Source organism: Mchenga conophoros, linkage group LG14, assembly GCF_057382185.1.
Source record: "Mchenga conophoros isolate Kocher_MC1m ecotype Shallow Benthic linkage group LG14, M_conophoros_male_GT1.1, whole genome shotgun sequence".
NCBI lineage: Eukaryota > Metazoa > Chordata > Actinopteri > Cichliformes > Cichlidae > Mchenga > Mchenga conophoros.
The window spans coordinates 3,332,260-3,345,930 of record NC_140539.1 but is presented as its reverse complement, the minus strand read 5'-3'; the positions used below and the strand labels follow the sequence as shown (position 1 = coordinate 3,345,930).

Genomic DNA, 13,671 nt, shown 5'->3' with positions numbered 1-13,671 from the left:
CTAATATTATTATTCTTCCTGTTAATAATAATAATAATAATAATAATAATAATAATAATAATAATAATAATAATAATAATAATAGATTAATATTAACAAAATAAAACACAATGAAATTATTGACAAGTTGTACATAAATGATCAAACTCAATAATAAATATTTGGCTGAAAATGTTTCCCATCAGTGTTGTATGGATCAATATTGTTTAAGGCAGAGGGCATTTTAAATACTTTAGATTCAGTTAGCTGTCCACCATCAGATTTCTACAAAATGATACATATGTATCATTTGTGCATGTCAGGACCACATACCTTTGGGAAAAAAAAGATTATTTTAAATATAACAATAATAAATAAAATCACATCTCCATATTGACATGATATATACAAAGTAAGTAACAATTAAAGCCACAAAACCTATGTTGTTATCACAATAAACAAACGGGGATTTCTCTAAGCGTGTGGATCATAATCACTGATAGTCTGGTCTAATGTGCAGCTTTGTTTAGAATTGTGCAAAGCTTGTTTCTGAAACCTCAATACAATTCGTGCACAGCTGCTTCAAATTATTTAGTGTTTCACGAAGCATTACTTTCACTAGACTATCACTAGTCCTAAGTATTTTGATTGCTTAACTACAGACACTTCAAGTCTCTTATTATGATGTAAATTAAAGACACTTGGAGGTTAACAATGACTATTAAGTTGTAAAAGCTTTATTTGTAATGCGACGTAATCGTTGTGTCCGCCTTTGCTGTTGTTTGGTTGGTTTGACGAGAACGTATCCGTGATCTGATTGGCTTTCAATGACACAACACAGTTCCGCAAATCTAGTCTGTTTGTGTTTTGACTGTTTTTTGCAGAGAGCTTCAGAGCACCACGAAGTGTATACACAAGGAGACTGTCAGCGTTCAGCTCCTCGGTTCGTAACTATAGCTGCTAGCTATAAAACATAATGCTTTATTGAAACATGACAAATGTATCTCCAGCTGTTGGGTTTTAACTCTATTCTTCTAACACTATGAGGGACTTTTATCAGCTAATGCTAGCTAGCTATGTTAGCCGTATGTTATCTAGTGAGATAACTTTCGCGTTAGCCAATGGCTGTGTTGTGTTCCCTTGACAGCTGTTACAATTGTCACCCGAATGGGTCCGCTAGCTGCTAGTGGTACTAGCTCGCAGAATAAGAGTTTCGTGTATGTAACGGAGGCTAGGAATGTCAAGCTTCTTAGGCATGTTGTTTACTGTATGTAGCTTTGTCTCTACCGCCACACAAGCTTTTGCCCTGTGTGATTATAACGGTTTTCGACTGGTCTTATTAGCCCCGGTAGTTGCTTGGGAATGCTTCCAAAGACAAAAGAAGGATAACTGAATGTGGTTTACTAAGTGGCTAAATGCATAAAGACCCTGTGTCATTAGTTTATAGGGATGCTTCATTTCGCCAAGCCAGTTTTTGTTAGTGTCGAGGCACTGGTATTAGCATGTGTAGTATACATAGTTTGCAGTCTAAATAAATTGTCAGACCTAGAATGTATTTGTCTTACTAGGGGCATAGCAAACAGCTGCTTCAGTATTATCGTGGCATATAGCTGCCCCGGCTCTCTGGTTCAAATTCATGGTGGCAGCTGTATCCATTGGCCCCATGTCCAGCTCCTCAGATCCTGTTGGTGCTCAGAGGTTAGCTTTGAAATATAAATCCACAGCTGGAATTATATAATCACAGAATATAATTCTGTGGAATAATTCCACAGCTTGCTTAGGCTGTGTGGAAGAGTGTGTGTCCTATTTTTTTACCAGCTGATTTGGACTATCCACGGGAATTCATGGTAGGATCTATAAATGTTAGCTGTCTTATAAAGACCATGTTATACCTTTTGCCGAAGTGTACTAGGTATAAGACAACACCTTAAAATCCTCATACTTCTGTTCTGTAAGTTTACTGTCAGAACACTGTCAGATCTTACTGTCTGTGCTCTCCCAGAAGCTCAGATTTTGCAACAACCCCATTTATACTCTGGGTTTTATTGGTGTTTTTATCTTAGATTCACTGATTACAGGTTTTTTAACTAATACGTCTGTGATGCTTGGTGTATTTACTTTAGTCGCACTGAATTTCTGCTTTCAGTGCTGGATTTTCCAACTACCCTTCTGAAAGAATTTGTTTTTTTATTGTTATAAGCTGAAGCCTGTTTTAGTTTTCTGTGTGAACAAAATGCGGTAATTTTGCAAAACATGCCATAAAACTAAGGCCACTAAAGGTAGCAGTACCAGGAATTTATTCCACTGCAAAATTAAGACTGTTTTAAACTCCACATGTCAGCGTCTCTCCACACACCAAAAAAAAAGAAAAGGTTTGAGGTCATCAATTTTTTTATATGTTGGAAGCACAAAAGAGCACCCTTTTAATTTCTAGTCTTGACCACAGAGAGAGACATACTGTGACAGTATTGTTGTTTGTGAGAAACCTCTTTGTGCAACTGATGGTTAAAAAAAATGGCTAAAATAAAACATTTCTATTCATTCTGATTTTTTTGTAATATACATGGAACGGTCGATTTGAGTAGTAAACCAGTGCGATTTTAGGCACTATATGCTCACAAATAACATTTGTTTTCTGAGGTTTTTTAAACATATTGCGATATGTAGTGTATGGTGATGTAGCCAAAAAATATTGCGATATTAGATTCTCCTCATATCGCACAGCCCTACCTCCTGGTAGGACATGTGGAACACCTTACCTAGAAGGTGACAGCCTTAGCCTTTGTTGGTGATGACAGTTTCAAGACACCTCCTGTCTGGAGAAACTTGCATTGCTCAAGTGTGATTTTGGCATTTAGACAGTCTTCAAATTCCAAAGGTTCCTTGGGCCCCGTCTATGATCTCTCAGCTTCTTTCCATAGATTTGGATTCAGATTCAGGTCTGGGCATTCTAGCAGCTTTATTTCTTTCTCTGAAACCAATTGAGAGTTTCCTTGACTGTGTGTTTGGGATCATTGTCTTTCTTAAACTTTCACCCTTATTTTATCTTTATCATCCTGGTAAATGGCTGCAGAATTTTATCAAGAATGTCTTGGCACATTTTTCCATTCATCCTTACTTCAGTTGTATGAATCGTGCCAGTGATGTATGCTTAAAAACAGCTGCACCTCCCTTTTTTCATGTGTTCAAAACTTGAAAAACGATGTGTTTTCACATTATCACACTAATTTATGAACAACTATAGTTTGATTTCTTTGCATGTATGGATTTGATGGGTTGTTAACAACATCTTGTAAGAATTTCATGTCAATAGCACCTTTGAAATTGGTGACGGGTTCAATACTTATTTTACCCGCTGTATGTCCAGGTACTAGTTTACCATTAACTTGTTGTAGTATATGAGCTGGTATACTTACTATATCAATTCATATACTACTTCCTCTCTGTGTTAAGTCCCAGGGATGCATGTCTACATTAGCCCGGGTGGTCTTAGAAACTCTTGCAGTGTCATTTGTTCATCAATAGGGGTTCTCTGCAGTCAATACTGCTTTGAAAAGATCTTGGAGGGTGTGGTATGCCTTTATCTCCTTGAATCATAAGCTGACAGTAAAAAGTGGTTCTTGTCTATATGACAATTCAAGTTTGAATTTAGCAGAAAAATAGCTTGGTTGGTGTTGTTGCCTAACAACAAGAATGTTTATAGTTTAAGCCATGTAATTTCCCTCCACCATAATGTGTCGCATGTATAAAAATAATGATCATAATTAAAAAGCTTTAATCTTGAAAATAAAATGGTTTGGTACTGAATGAGTGGCGCAATGATCATCAACTTTTAAACTATTTATAACACCTGCATGAAATGTAATGCATAAATAATACAACAAAATGCTGTGCTCAGTTCCAAACCAAATGTAACAGGAAACAGGAAAACATTTGCACATGTCGAGGAGCGTGTCAGGTTACATTTCACTGTGTGTTATACTTGTATAACTATGCATGTGACAAATAAAGAACCTTGAACCTTGAAAAACACTGATGTTGTTGTTTTTTTGTTTTTGATCCTAATAAAGTGTAGTTTTAGAAAACACTCATTTCTGGTTGGGGAAATTTCAATTGGCTGTCGCAGCCATCAGTCTACTGTTCACCCAAACATTGTAGACATTTAAAAGTACATTTGCATGATTCACTGTCTTTTTATTGTTTTGGTAGGATAAATAAGCCCAGTGCCTTTTGGCTATGGTTTCATTGTTGTTGTTACTAGACTTTGTTGTTCTGATCTTTGTAATTTGAAAATGCTTTTTGAACTAAGCAAAGAAGCAAAAAACTAACCTTGGATATTTATTTAGGAATCAATATTCTACAATCAACATTCTGCTGGATTTTACCATCTAGATTAAAAACCTAAATCTACTTCCTTTTTTCGGACATTGTAACTGCTTATTTCATGTCAGTGTATACATTCAACATTCGGTTTGTTTGTCAGGTCAAGTTAGTCCAGCTTGCTAAATGTCTCTTTTTATCTTTTCAGAATATCAAACCCAAAGGACAAAATGGCCTCGGACTCTCCGCGCAGACCGAGTCGTTGTGCTGGGGGGGTTTTGGTGCGAGCACAAGCTGCTACGTAAGGACACATCTTTGTCATCTATGAGTAAACACATGCACTGTATTTCTAAATACCAAGGATAAGAAATAGTGTACTTGATGAAATTGGATGTTCGATGATTCATGTGATCTCATGAATTGAGCCTCCTTTAAGTGTTTTTACACAGTAGTGTACAAAATCTTAAGCCACCCCTCATTACTTGATATTTTGCTATTAAAATGGATGCAGCGATTTATTGAAACATGTGCAAACATATATGGCACAAACAAACTTTGTACAATTCTCACAAGCTTGATAGTCAATATTTGGTATGAGCACTTTTATTTAAGGATATTCCAAAGCACTTCTTTGTTCACTCACTCCTTTTGTTTCTTTTTCTGACAAGATGATCCAACATTACTTCAATTATTTTGAGGTCCAGCCAAGATTTGCTACACCACTGGTCAAATGCAGTTCCAAACTATGGAAGAGCCTCCATTGTGTTTTACAGATGACTGTGATACACTGTTCTTTGCCTTTAACGTATCAAGAATTTTAAATTTGGATTATTCACTCAGTAGTTGATTTAACTAACACATCTGTGTTGCTGTTGATTTTTGGTCCAGTTTTTGTGTAGTCTGGCATACTCCAGCCTTTTCCATTTTTTCAAGTACACACTCCGCATCATGCCGAGATCATGTTTTCAGCTCAAAGCTCTTTGGAAAAACACTGAAAGACCCCTAGAAAGACGGGCGAACTACTGCTCAAGAACACTTCAAAAATTACAAAAAGTCCAGCTCTTTGAAAGCAAAATGTAAAGAAATGAGGGGCTATTCTTGACTCTACATCCATTTGATACTTACTTTTGCTTTGCTCATGTAAAACCCTATGCATTAATGTTAGGGTGTAATTCCAATGCATTCTGCACATTTGTTATGAGCTTTTTGTTTTTACAGGGAGCAGTCTTACATGGAGAGTGTTGTGACCTTTCTGCAGGATGTAGTACCTCAGGTAACTTTCCTCTTTTTTTTTTTTTAATTCAGTTTTTTTTACTGAATAGACAACAACATTATTAGCAATTAGCATACAACATTGAAAAACCACACTGAAAACGAATTCTAAATATTTTCACAGCCTGTCCCTAATTTTATCAGTTTTATTGATACTCGATGTACATTGGTTAGAAACCAGAAAGGCAACAGGGAGGGCCTGGTTGAAAATGCAAATGCAAATACAGTGTTGCAGATAGGTCTTGCATCCTTTAGTATTATTCCTCAGTGTTGTTCATGTTTTTGCTGCGTCTGTTTTGCCTTCTTTCTTTCTACAGGCATATACTGGGGCTCCACCCACTGATGAGAAAGAGAAAATCATTTGGGTTCGATTTGAGAAAGCTGACATTAATGGTATGAAGTCATGACTCAAATATTGAAAAGCCGTAGTCATCCTCTGTGTATACACTGATCTACTAATTTAAAACTTTAAAAAGTCTATAATACGTTATGCCTTTCCAACAATGTATTGTAACAGTGTTACAAGTTTTAACTTTACTGTTATTTACTATTGCTCATTACACATTTTCTGTTTGCAAAGACACTGCACGCAACCCAGAGTTTATGGAGATGCACAGTGGCACTACTGACCCTCCACTCTGCCTCATGATTGGCTATACTGATGGAATGCAGATCTGGAGCGTATCTGTAAGTTGCATCTAATTGGTCCTTTTTTTTGCTTGATCCTTTTCTGCCTTAACTTTTCAGAGCTGTGATCACTTCAGTTTGTTTTCAGTGTAAGCAGTTAGTTCACTGCTGAGCAAGTTTTTTAAACCTTTCTAAAGAAAGTGAAGCTTTTCAAATTACAAAGTGTAGATAACTCATCTATAAATATGTCTGTGTGATTTTCTGTGACTCATTAGTGATACTCCTTTTTTGAGAGTGTCATCAACCAATATTGCCAATCTGAAAGATTAAAATAAACACAGCTTTTACTATGTCAGCAGTCAGCATTTGTTAAGCTTGTGCAGTTGGAGGAAATAAACTGTGCACTTACTGGGCTCAGAACTCAAATGTTGGCTATGAACATTTGCTACTCTTGGACCTGACAGGATCTGACTAAAAAATGCATATTAATTTGTAACTTGCTATAGCCAAAATACTTGCTGGCAGTTCATTGAATGAAATGCTGGCTTGTTAAAATTTAAGTACCAATGGTGTCCATTTATTCTACTGTAATGTGCTGTCATGATAGCTGTGTTGGAAAACGTTTCTTTTTTTTCCAGAGTGTTTGCTAGTGGTTATCTAGTAATTAGTTATTAGTTATCTTGCTAATTGAATTAATTGAAATTCTCAAGAAAATGTTTTGAATATTTTATATCTTTATGGTTGAAAAAATAATGAAACTGTACACAACTATAGTCACATACTTTGAAATGCACACAAGAAGCAAGAATGAAATAAAATCACTCAAGTAGGTTCGAAGATATTAAGAAGTAATATTGCAAATGAAGCTTACTAAAATAAACTTAAACAACTCAATATGTTCTTATGAACCCCTGTGGCTAACCTGGATCTAACCTAATCATCACTTCATGCTTTTAAGTCAAGAATGTGTTGCAGTGTAGGTCCGTGTCCACTAGCCGGCGATGTTGACCATGTTATGGGTTCTTTGATACAGATAGCAGCACTTCTTACAGCTCGTATCATGTCTGAGTACTATGTTAGGCATGTCCACCTTTTTGTGAGTAAAGGCTACGGAGAAAATGGAAAAAAAGAGTAGAAACTCACACAGCAGTGGCAGTGATTGTCCCACATCTTCACGGGCAAGTGTGGCCACTTCAAGAATTCTCTTTGCAGTACAGAATAGATTGCAAAAGAGATTCAACACCTAATGCTCCTTTTAATGTTGTTCTTTCAGTGCCTGTGTTTATCACAGGTTTAAAAAGCCTGGCACTGACCCGTGCCTTCCTTCAGGGTCGAGTCTTTTTAACGGTGTGGGAATCAGTCCATTACAGCTGTTAGCTACTGCTGAAACTCTCCTACATGTCCATCAAAATTCATGTAATCACATTATCACGATATGTATCAAGACTGTACAAACCTATGATTTATTTTTAAAGCAACAAAATTTACTTTCATAGCTGGATGATATAAAAATACACATGGTACTGACACATAAGACTAGTGAGGAAATTGTGATTGTGCAGTTCAGTTAATGAAGGATACATAATTGCAATATTAAGCAAGTACTAATCATAATAATATGACTTTAACCATCTTAACAATTATCAAATAATATTATTAATATTATGATAAAAAAAATTAATGAGTATATTAATTAATGATGTTTTAAGAAAAATGTAGTTGGTTCTATTGTGTGTCCAGGATAATTTATAAATGTATTGTGAGTGATACCTGCAGTTCTGCCACACTGCAATGTCATGTTGAATGTAGCCACAAGGTGGAGACCTATTGATAGGCTGCCATGTTATGACATGCTACTGATTGACAAGATATGGATTAATGTGACCTCTGTTATCTGTAGCACGGCTCTGTGCCACAGATAATAATTATCTGTGGCAAAACGAGTCAAAGTAAAATGTTGTTTAGGGCAAAAGTGTTCTGTTTGGCTCGTATTTCTTTTTACATAATGTTGGTGAAAAAGTAGTTCCTGTCTTCAAATATGTTTTTGTAACTTGGACAGTGTTAAACCTCGTAGAGCCCTCACCCAGAGTGGGCAAGTTATTTAGTCTTTATAAAAAACGACTTCTTCAAAGTCAGACTTGGAAAATCATTAGAAGATTTTGTCAGCTTTGTAACTTAACAAATTATCCACAACACTGCGAAGGCTTCGCTCACCAAGTATCGCCTTTCATGTGGAGGCTGTCACAGAAATATGCAAACTTCACATACATCCTGTGAGATCTAAACACACCGAAGTCCTTAATCAGTCTCTTTATAAACATCCACAGGCCACGGCTAAAAAGACACACTCTTACTTTATTCATGATCACACACGTTGACCAGAATGATGTGGCAAATCTCGTGTTGTGAGCAGACTTTCTGTTGCATTGTGGAGGAAAGGATTACAGCTGTTTTAGCAATGCTACACACACCCGGTAAAATAGCCTTTTCTGCCTTTCTGTTGCAACTGACACCAATTCTGCAGCAAAGGCTGGCCTGTTATTGCACACTTTCCTTTTCTATTGTTTTCCTTTTAAGTTTTCAGAGTTTCCAGGATGTTTATGGGTTATGTTTTTTTCACAGGCTTTTTAAGTAAGCACCTAAGGTGCCTTGCTCTCTGGCTTTTGAGTGGCCGTGAAGTGTTTGTGACAGTTGCTAAGCCAACACCCTCTGTAATGGCTCACCAGAGTACGAACACACATTTACACACATGCTTTCACAGACTCATGAGGCGGGGACTCTGACTGGTTGTATGGATACTGACAGAGGTGTTCAGGTGATGTAGATTACAGTCACCTCTCACTGGAGAGGTGTCACCGAGCACTGCGTGATAAGAGGCAGACTGTCATAGACTAATTGTCTGCGATTGTGTTGATGAAATGCTAAAGTAAAATGCCTGTTCGGAGTGTGAGTCGATGTGTCGAGGAGTTGGAGCCATCTTACAAAAAGGGTCAAAAACCCTCTCCTTTATAATTCAGAAATATTAATACATGGATGGGCATGGGGAGTTTTTGTAATCCAGACACTGATATGCAAGTTACACAGAAGGAGAGAGCTAATACAATCTGTTTAATCTGCCATAGCTGTGCAGGGTTATTTATGTTTAATCAGTTTGAATTTATGTGCCTTCCCAAGGCTAATCATTGTCCGCTAATCCTGTTTATTAGAGCCTACTAAAATAGCATTTATTAGACTAACACTAAAATTCAAGTGTTAATCTTCATTTGAGAACTCTGATGTAGGTGTGCTTATTTTTTTTTCCCTCCACAAACTCAAACCATGAACCAATTTCATAAATAACTAAACATTTGTTATGTGTAGTTATTTATTTGTTCAACTACTCTCTGCTTTGATGATTGTGTTTGTGGTGTTCCACACACAAGGGAAGTCGCAGAGTGGACAAACTATGCAACATCAGCACTCATCTCTCCCATTACTTTTTAATTTTCATTTGTCGGGCATTGTAAATGCTGACACTGATAGATAAGCAACCGATAATATTGGCCTGTTTTAAACTGTCTCCCCCCCCAGTGACTATATAATATGTAAATCTACAGTAAAAAAAAACCCCAACAACTTTATTTTAAAATACATAGCACATAGTGGTGGGACTCTCAGATTGTTGCACATGAGCACTGAAGCAAAGTGCTTTCCTCCACAAGTCTCATTCACCCAATCACACAAACGTTCATGCAGTGCTTTTAACTATACTTAAGCGCATTTAAACATACACCCTCACACCCCTATGAATGCATCAAATGCAACTTAAAGTTCAGTTGCAATCCACTGACCTTCCGACTAGAGATCACCCACTCACCATCTGGAGCACAGCCACCCCAATTTTAAATCAGTTTTGACAGTTGAAAATTTTAAAAGCATACCGAGCATACATACAGAAATATTCATCAGGACTTCCGAATGGAAAAGTGGTGTGTAATAGAGACCAAGGGTTCCATTACCCTTACCTGTATTTTTATTCGCTTGAGGATTTGTATTTTAAAACCAACATAAAAAAGAAATATATGTATAGTTTGGTGATTCTTTATCAGGTTTGACGTTTCAGTTAGTATTTAAGTGACTGTTTGTGGACAGTGAAGGGACAGAGGGGGACTGGCCATCCTACCTGTGTCACGAAAAAGGACCTGAGTAAACCTAAATTCCTTGCACATGTATTTGTGTGTTAGTAAGTGTCTTAGCAGTGGGAACCTTTTCCTGGTTGCTTCCTTTGCAAGATGTGGAGTGAAAGAGTAAAAGCAGCTCAGTGACCTGCTTATGAGCTCCTGGAGTAAACCAATGGGCCAGGTGGGGGGTGTTTTGGTTAAGGTGTTTCTAATTTATATATAATTGATTGACGTGTATATGTTATTGAATTATTTATAGGACTTTGTATGAATAGAAATATGTCTTCCGTGTGTTGTATTGTGGTTTGATATTTGCTTATGTGGACGTTTGTTTTCTCGTTTGGTTTGCTAACCCCAGACTTGGGTAATTCCCGATGCTCACCTGAATGGGTAGAGTATAAAAGGAAGCCAGTTTAGAGTGGTTGGTTTTTGGTTTGTGTTGGTGTGTAACCAATAATAAAGCCCACCAGTTGATGGATAGATTTTATTCCAGCCTCGTGTCATCTTGTTTGAACCTACACATGACCGTCAGCCGAGCTGACACGGTGTGAAGTTATGAACCTGCATTCAATCCATCTACCTTTCTTCTGTGAGCTCTCTTTCAGTCCTGGTTATATGTAGTTCTCTTCTATTATTATGGTATTGTGCTACAATATGCAGCAATATGGTGCTAAATCAGTGAAGAGGAAGACTATTGCTTATAATAAATTTGAATAATGCTATATTTCAAATGCTTAAATATGGTTTAGCTGAATTTTCCTGAGAAGGAAAGACACTCAGCATATTTATTAGGGTTTAAGGATGCACACATTTTGATGAGCAGCACTTAATGTAAACTTTTAAATTTTCAACAGCATTCCTAAAGGTGCTTTATATTCTGCTATGTTGGAAAGTATTATTGGAGTTGCACAGATGTGCTCTCCAAACTGGTGATCCTTACTCAGCATCGTTGGTGTCGATAGACAGATGACTGAGGGTTCAGATCTGGTCCGTACATTATGAAGAGAAAACAGAGTGGCACATTTCAATTTGCGTTGCAGATCTGCATCATAAGCAGTTCACCAATCTGTGCGTTTATCACCTCAGTGGTGTGTGTTATGGGAGAGCAAGCACCTGCTACTGTCAGGCACCTCCTCGCTCCAAACCCCCAATATGTCCAGCGCTGTATTCGTGCGAGTATCCACTTGTGAATATGGCCCAGATATCTGTTCACAGCTTAAGGCATTACATTTGAGAGATTAAAACAGAAGAGCAGACACTGTGATTTCACAAAAACATTATGTGCCACAAATGAAATGAATATAATGAATAACTATATGCAGGAAAAACAAGTTTGAAAAAGCAATTTGGCATATTGCATACGCTGGCCGCTAATGTAATATTGGGTATGTTGTTGAAGGCAGTGGATGTCATATAGAGCCATGTAAGGCGAGGATGAGCAGTGGGGTAATGCACAATAACCTGCCGCATTAACCTCCAGCCATCCCCTCTTCTCATTTTAATCCAGCAAATTCCATTATTCCCCCTTGCAGGACCATTTGCCTGCATAGGAATCGTACCCTGCTGCCAACCTCCTTTTATTCCTGCTATCAGTGCTTGTATAACCTGCCTGTGTCTTCAGTGTTAATCTACCGCAGCTGGGCCTCAAGCACTTTGAATAAAAACACAGCTCCAAATCCGCCACTTTGAAAAGGCTACTAATTGCACAAAAGAGCGATCATCCCCTCAGATGGGTTTAAAGACTTAAAACAAACAGATTAAAGCACTAGTAAAGTGATAATGCGGGGTTCACTGTAATTTAATGCATAAAAGAGAAAGAAAAGTAGGGCATTGTATGCTTAGAACAATGTGCCATTACATACACCACACACTGCCAGGAACTAATATACTGGCATCACATATAAATGGATGAAGACTAAACCCAGCTGGACGGACACACACACACACACACACACACACACACACACACACACACACACACACACACACATACATTAAAGTGCTTTTCACTGTGGTTAAATTTTCTCTGTAATAAAGACCAGAAATGCAGCAAACTTAAAAATCTACTCTAAGTTCGACTCTATTATTCTTACTGTTTATCTGTAAATGTAATTTCAAGTCTGTGCAAATGTGGTAGAATGAACATGTTTATTCAGTAAAGGCAGATGATGATGGCAGTGAGAAACAGACAAGCTCACTCCCCTTACACATCAACTGTACAACAGTCAAACATATAAACAAACAGCTGCTGGTTATGTAGTTTTTATTTCTCTACTAATTTTTTATGTATTGTGGTGTGTTTTTTTTCAGTAAATAATTGGCTGCACTATATAAGCTGGACTGTTTAACTTTTTAGTACTGAACAGATTGTGTTCATGTACTCAAATGGCTCAAGAAGGCAATCCGAGTGGAAGATGAAGAAAAAAGGAAATAATGATTGCGTTTTTATTATTCTCAAAATGTGTCTCTAACATTGAGTATTAAAAAACCTTTTATAAATTGATGATGTCAGAGTCTTAGGGTTATTTATTTATTTTTTTAATGCATTGGTGTAAATTTTATGCATTTACAATTTGGGTATTTTATTGGCACAAACATCAGAACATTTCGAATGAAACTCAGTCGTACACCTGGGCAGGGATTTTCAAATACTGAGGTTGGGAGTCTCCCCAACAACTCTCTTAGGCTCAGTTTCCCCAGATATGAATTAAGCTGACTTCTAGACCATAACTTCTTTCCATATTCATTGAATTTTTCTTTTAGAGTAGGACTAGGCTTAATCCATGCCTGGGAAGCTGCTGATAAACCTGCTGAAAATTTAGACTTGAAACTAAAACTGGCATTTCCAAATGTTTTGTTTGCCTTTTAATTTATTAAATTAAGTCTGCTATTTCACTCCATGTGGTTCATATTTCTGGGTGGGAAATTACCTAAGATATCATCAAATATTTATGCAACTAAAAGAAATAAAATGCAGGTGAAACAAATTAAATGAAAATGTTAGCCTTGACTTTATTAAGGAAAAACTACAATACACTGCATATTTGTAATGAGAAAATTGAATTACTGCGGTCATTTACACACATTTAAGGGTGTTTTATTAATTTGTGAGCATGACTCGTGGTAGAGTGAAATACTTTATTTATCCTTCCCACTGTCCACTTTTCCTTCTCAAAGTCGGACTGAAGCCTGTTTTGTGGCTACTGGTCTTGCTGCACTAATGACACTGCCATCATTAGATTAAAACCAAATTACAGTTTTGACCATTAAATTTTTCAGTGTGGACAGATTCATTAAAAATGTGATAAGAGTT

At 37.0% G+C, this 13,671-nt stretch overlaps 1 protein-coding gene across 5 annotated transcripts in view; it reads left to right on the top strand.

Moving 5' to 3' along the window:
* Positions 1-801: 801 nt before the first annotated feature.
* The window catches only part of bcas3 (BCAS3 microtubule associated cell migration factor), a 314,119-nt gene continuing 301,249 nt past the window's right edge, over positions 802-13,671 (top strand). For all 5 annotated transcript variants that reach the window (XM_085244777.1, XM_085244781.1, XM_085244779.1 and 2 more), the window contains exons 1-5: positions 802-922; positions 4,508-4,600; positions 5,518-5,572; positions 5,889-5,964; positions 6,152-6,258. In XM_085244777.1, the coding sequence (XP_085100903.1) occupies positions 807-922; positions 4,508-4,600; positions 5,518-5,572; positions 5,889-5,964; positions 6,152-6,258 (447 nt within the window). In that variant the 5' untranslated portion in view covers positions 802-806. The remainder of the gene's footprint in view (positions 923-4,507; positions 4,601-5,517; positions 5,573-5,888; positions 5,965-6,151; positions 6,259-13,671) is intronic.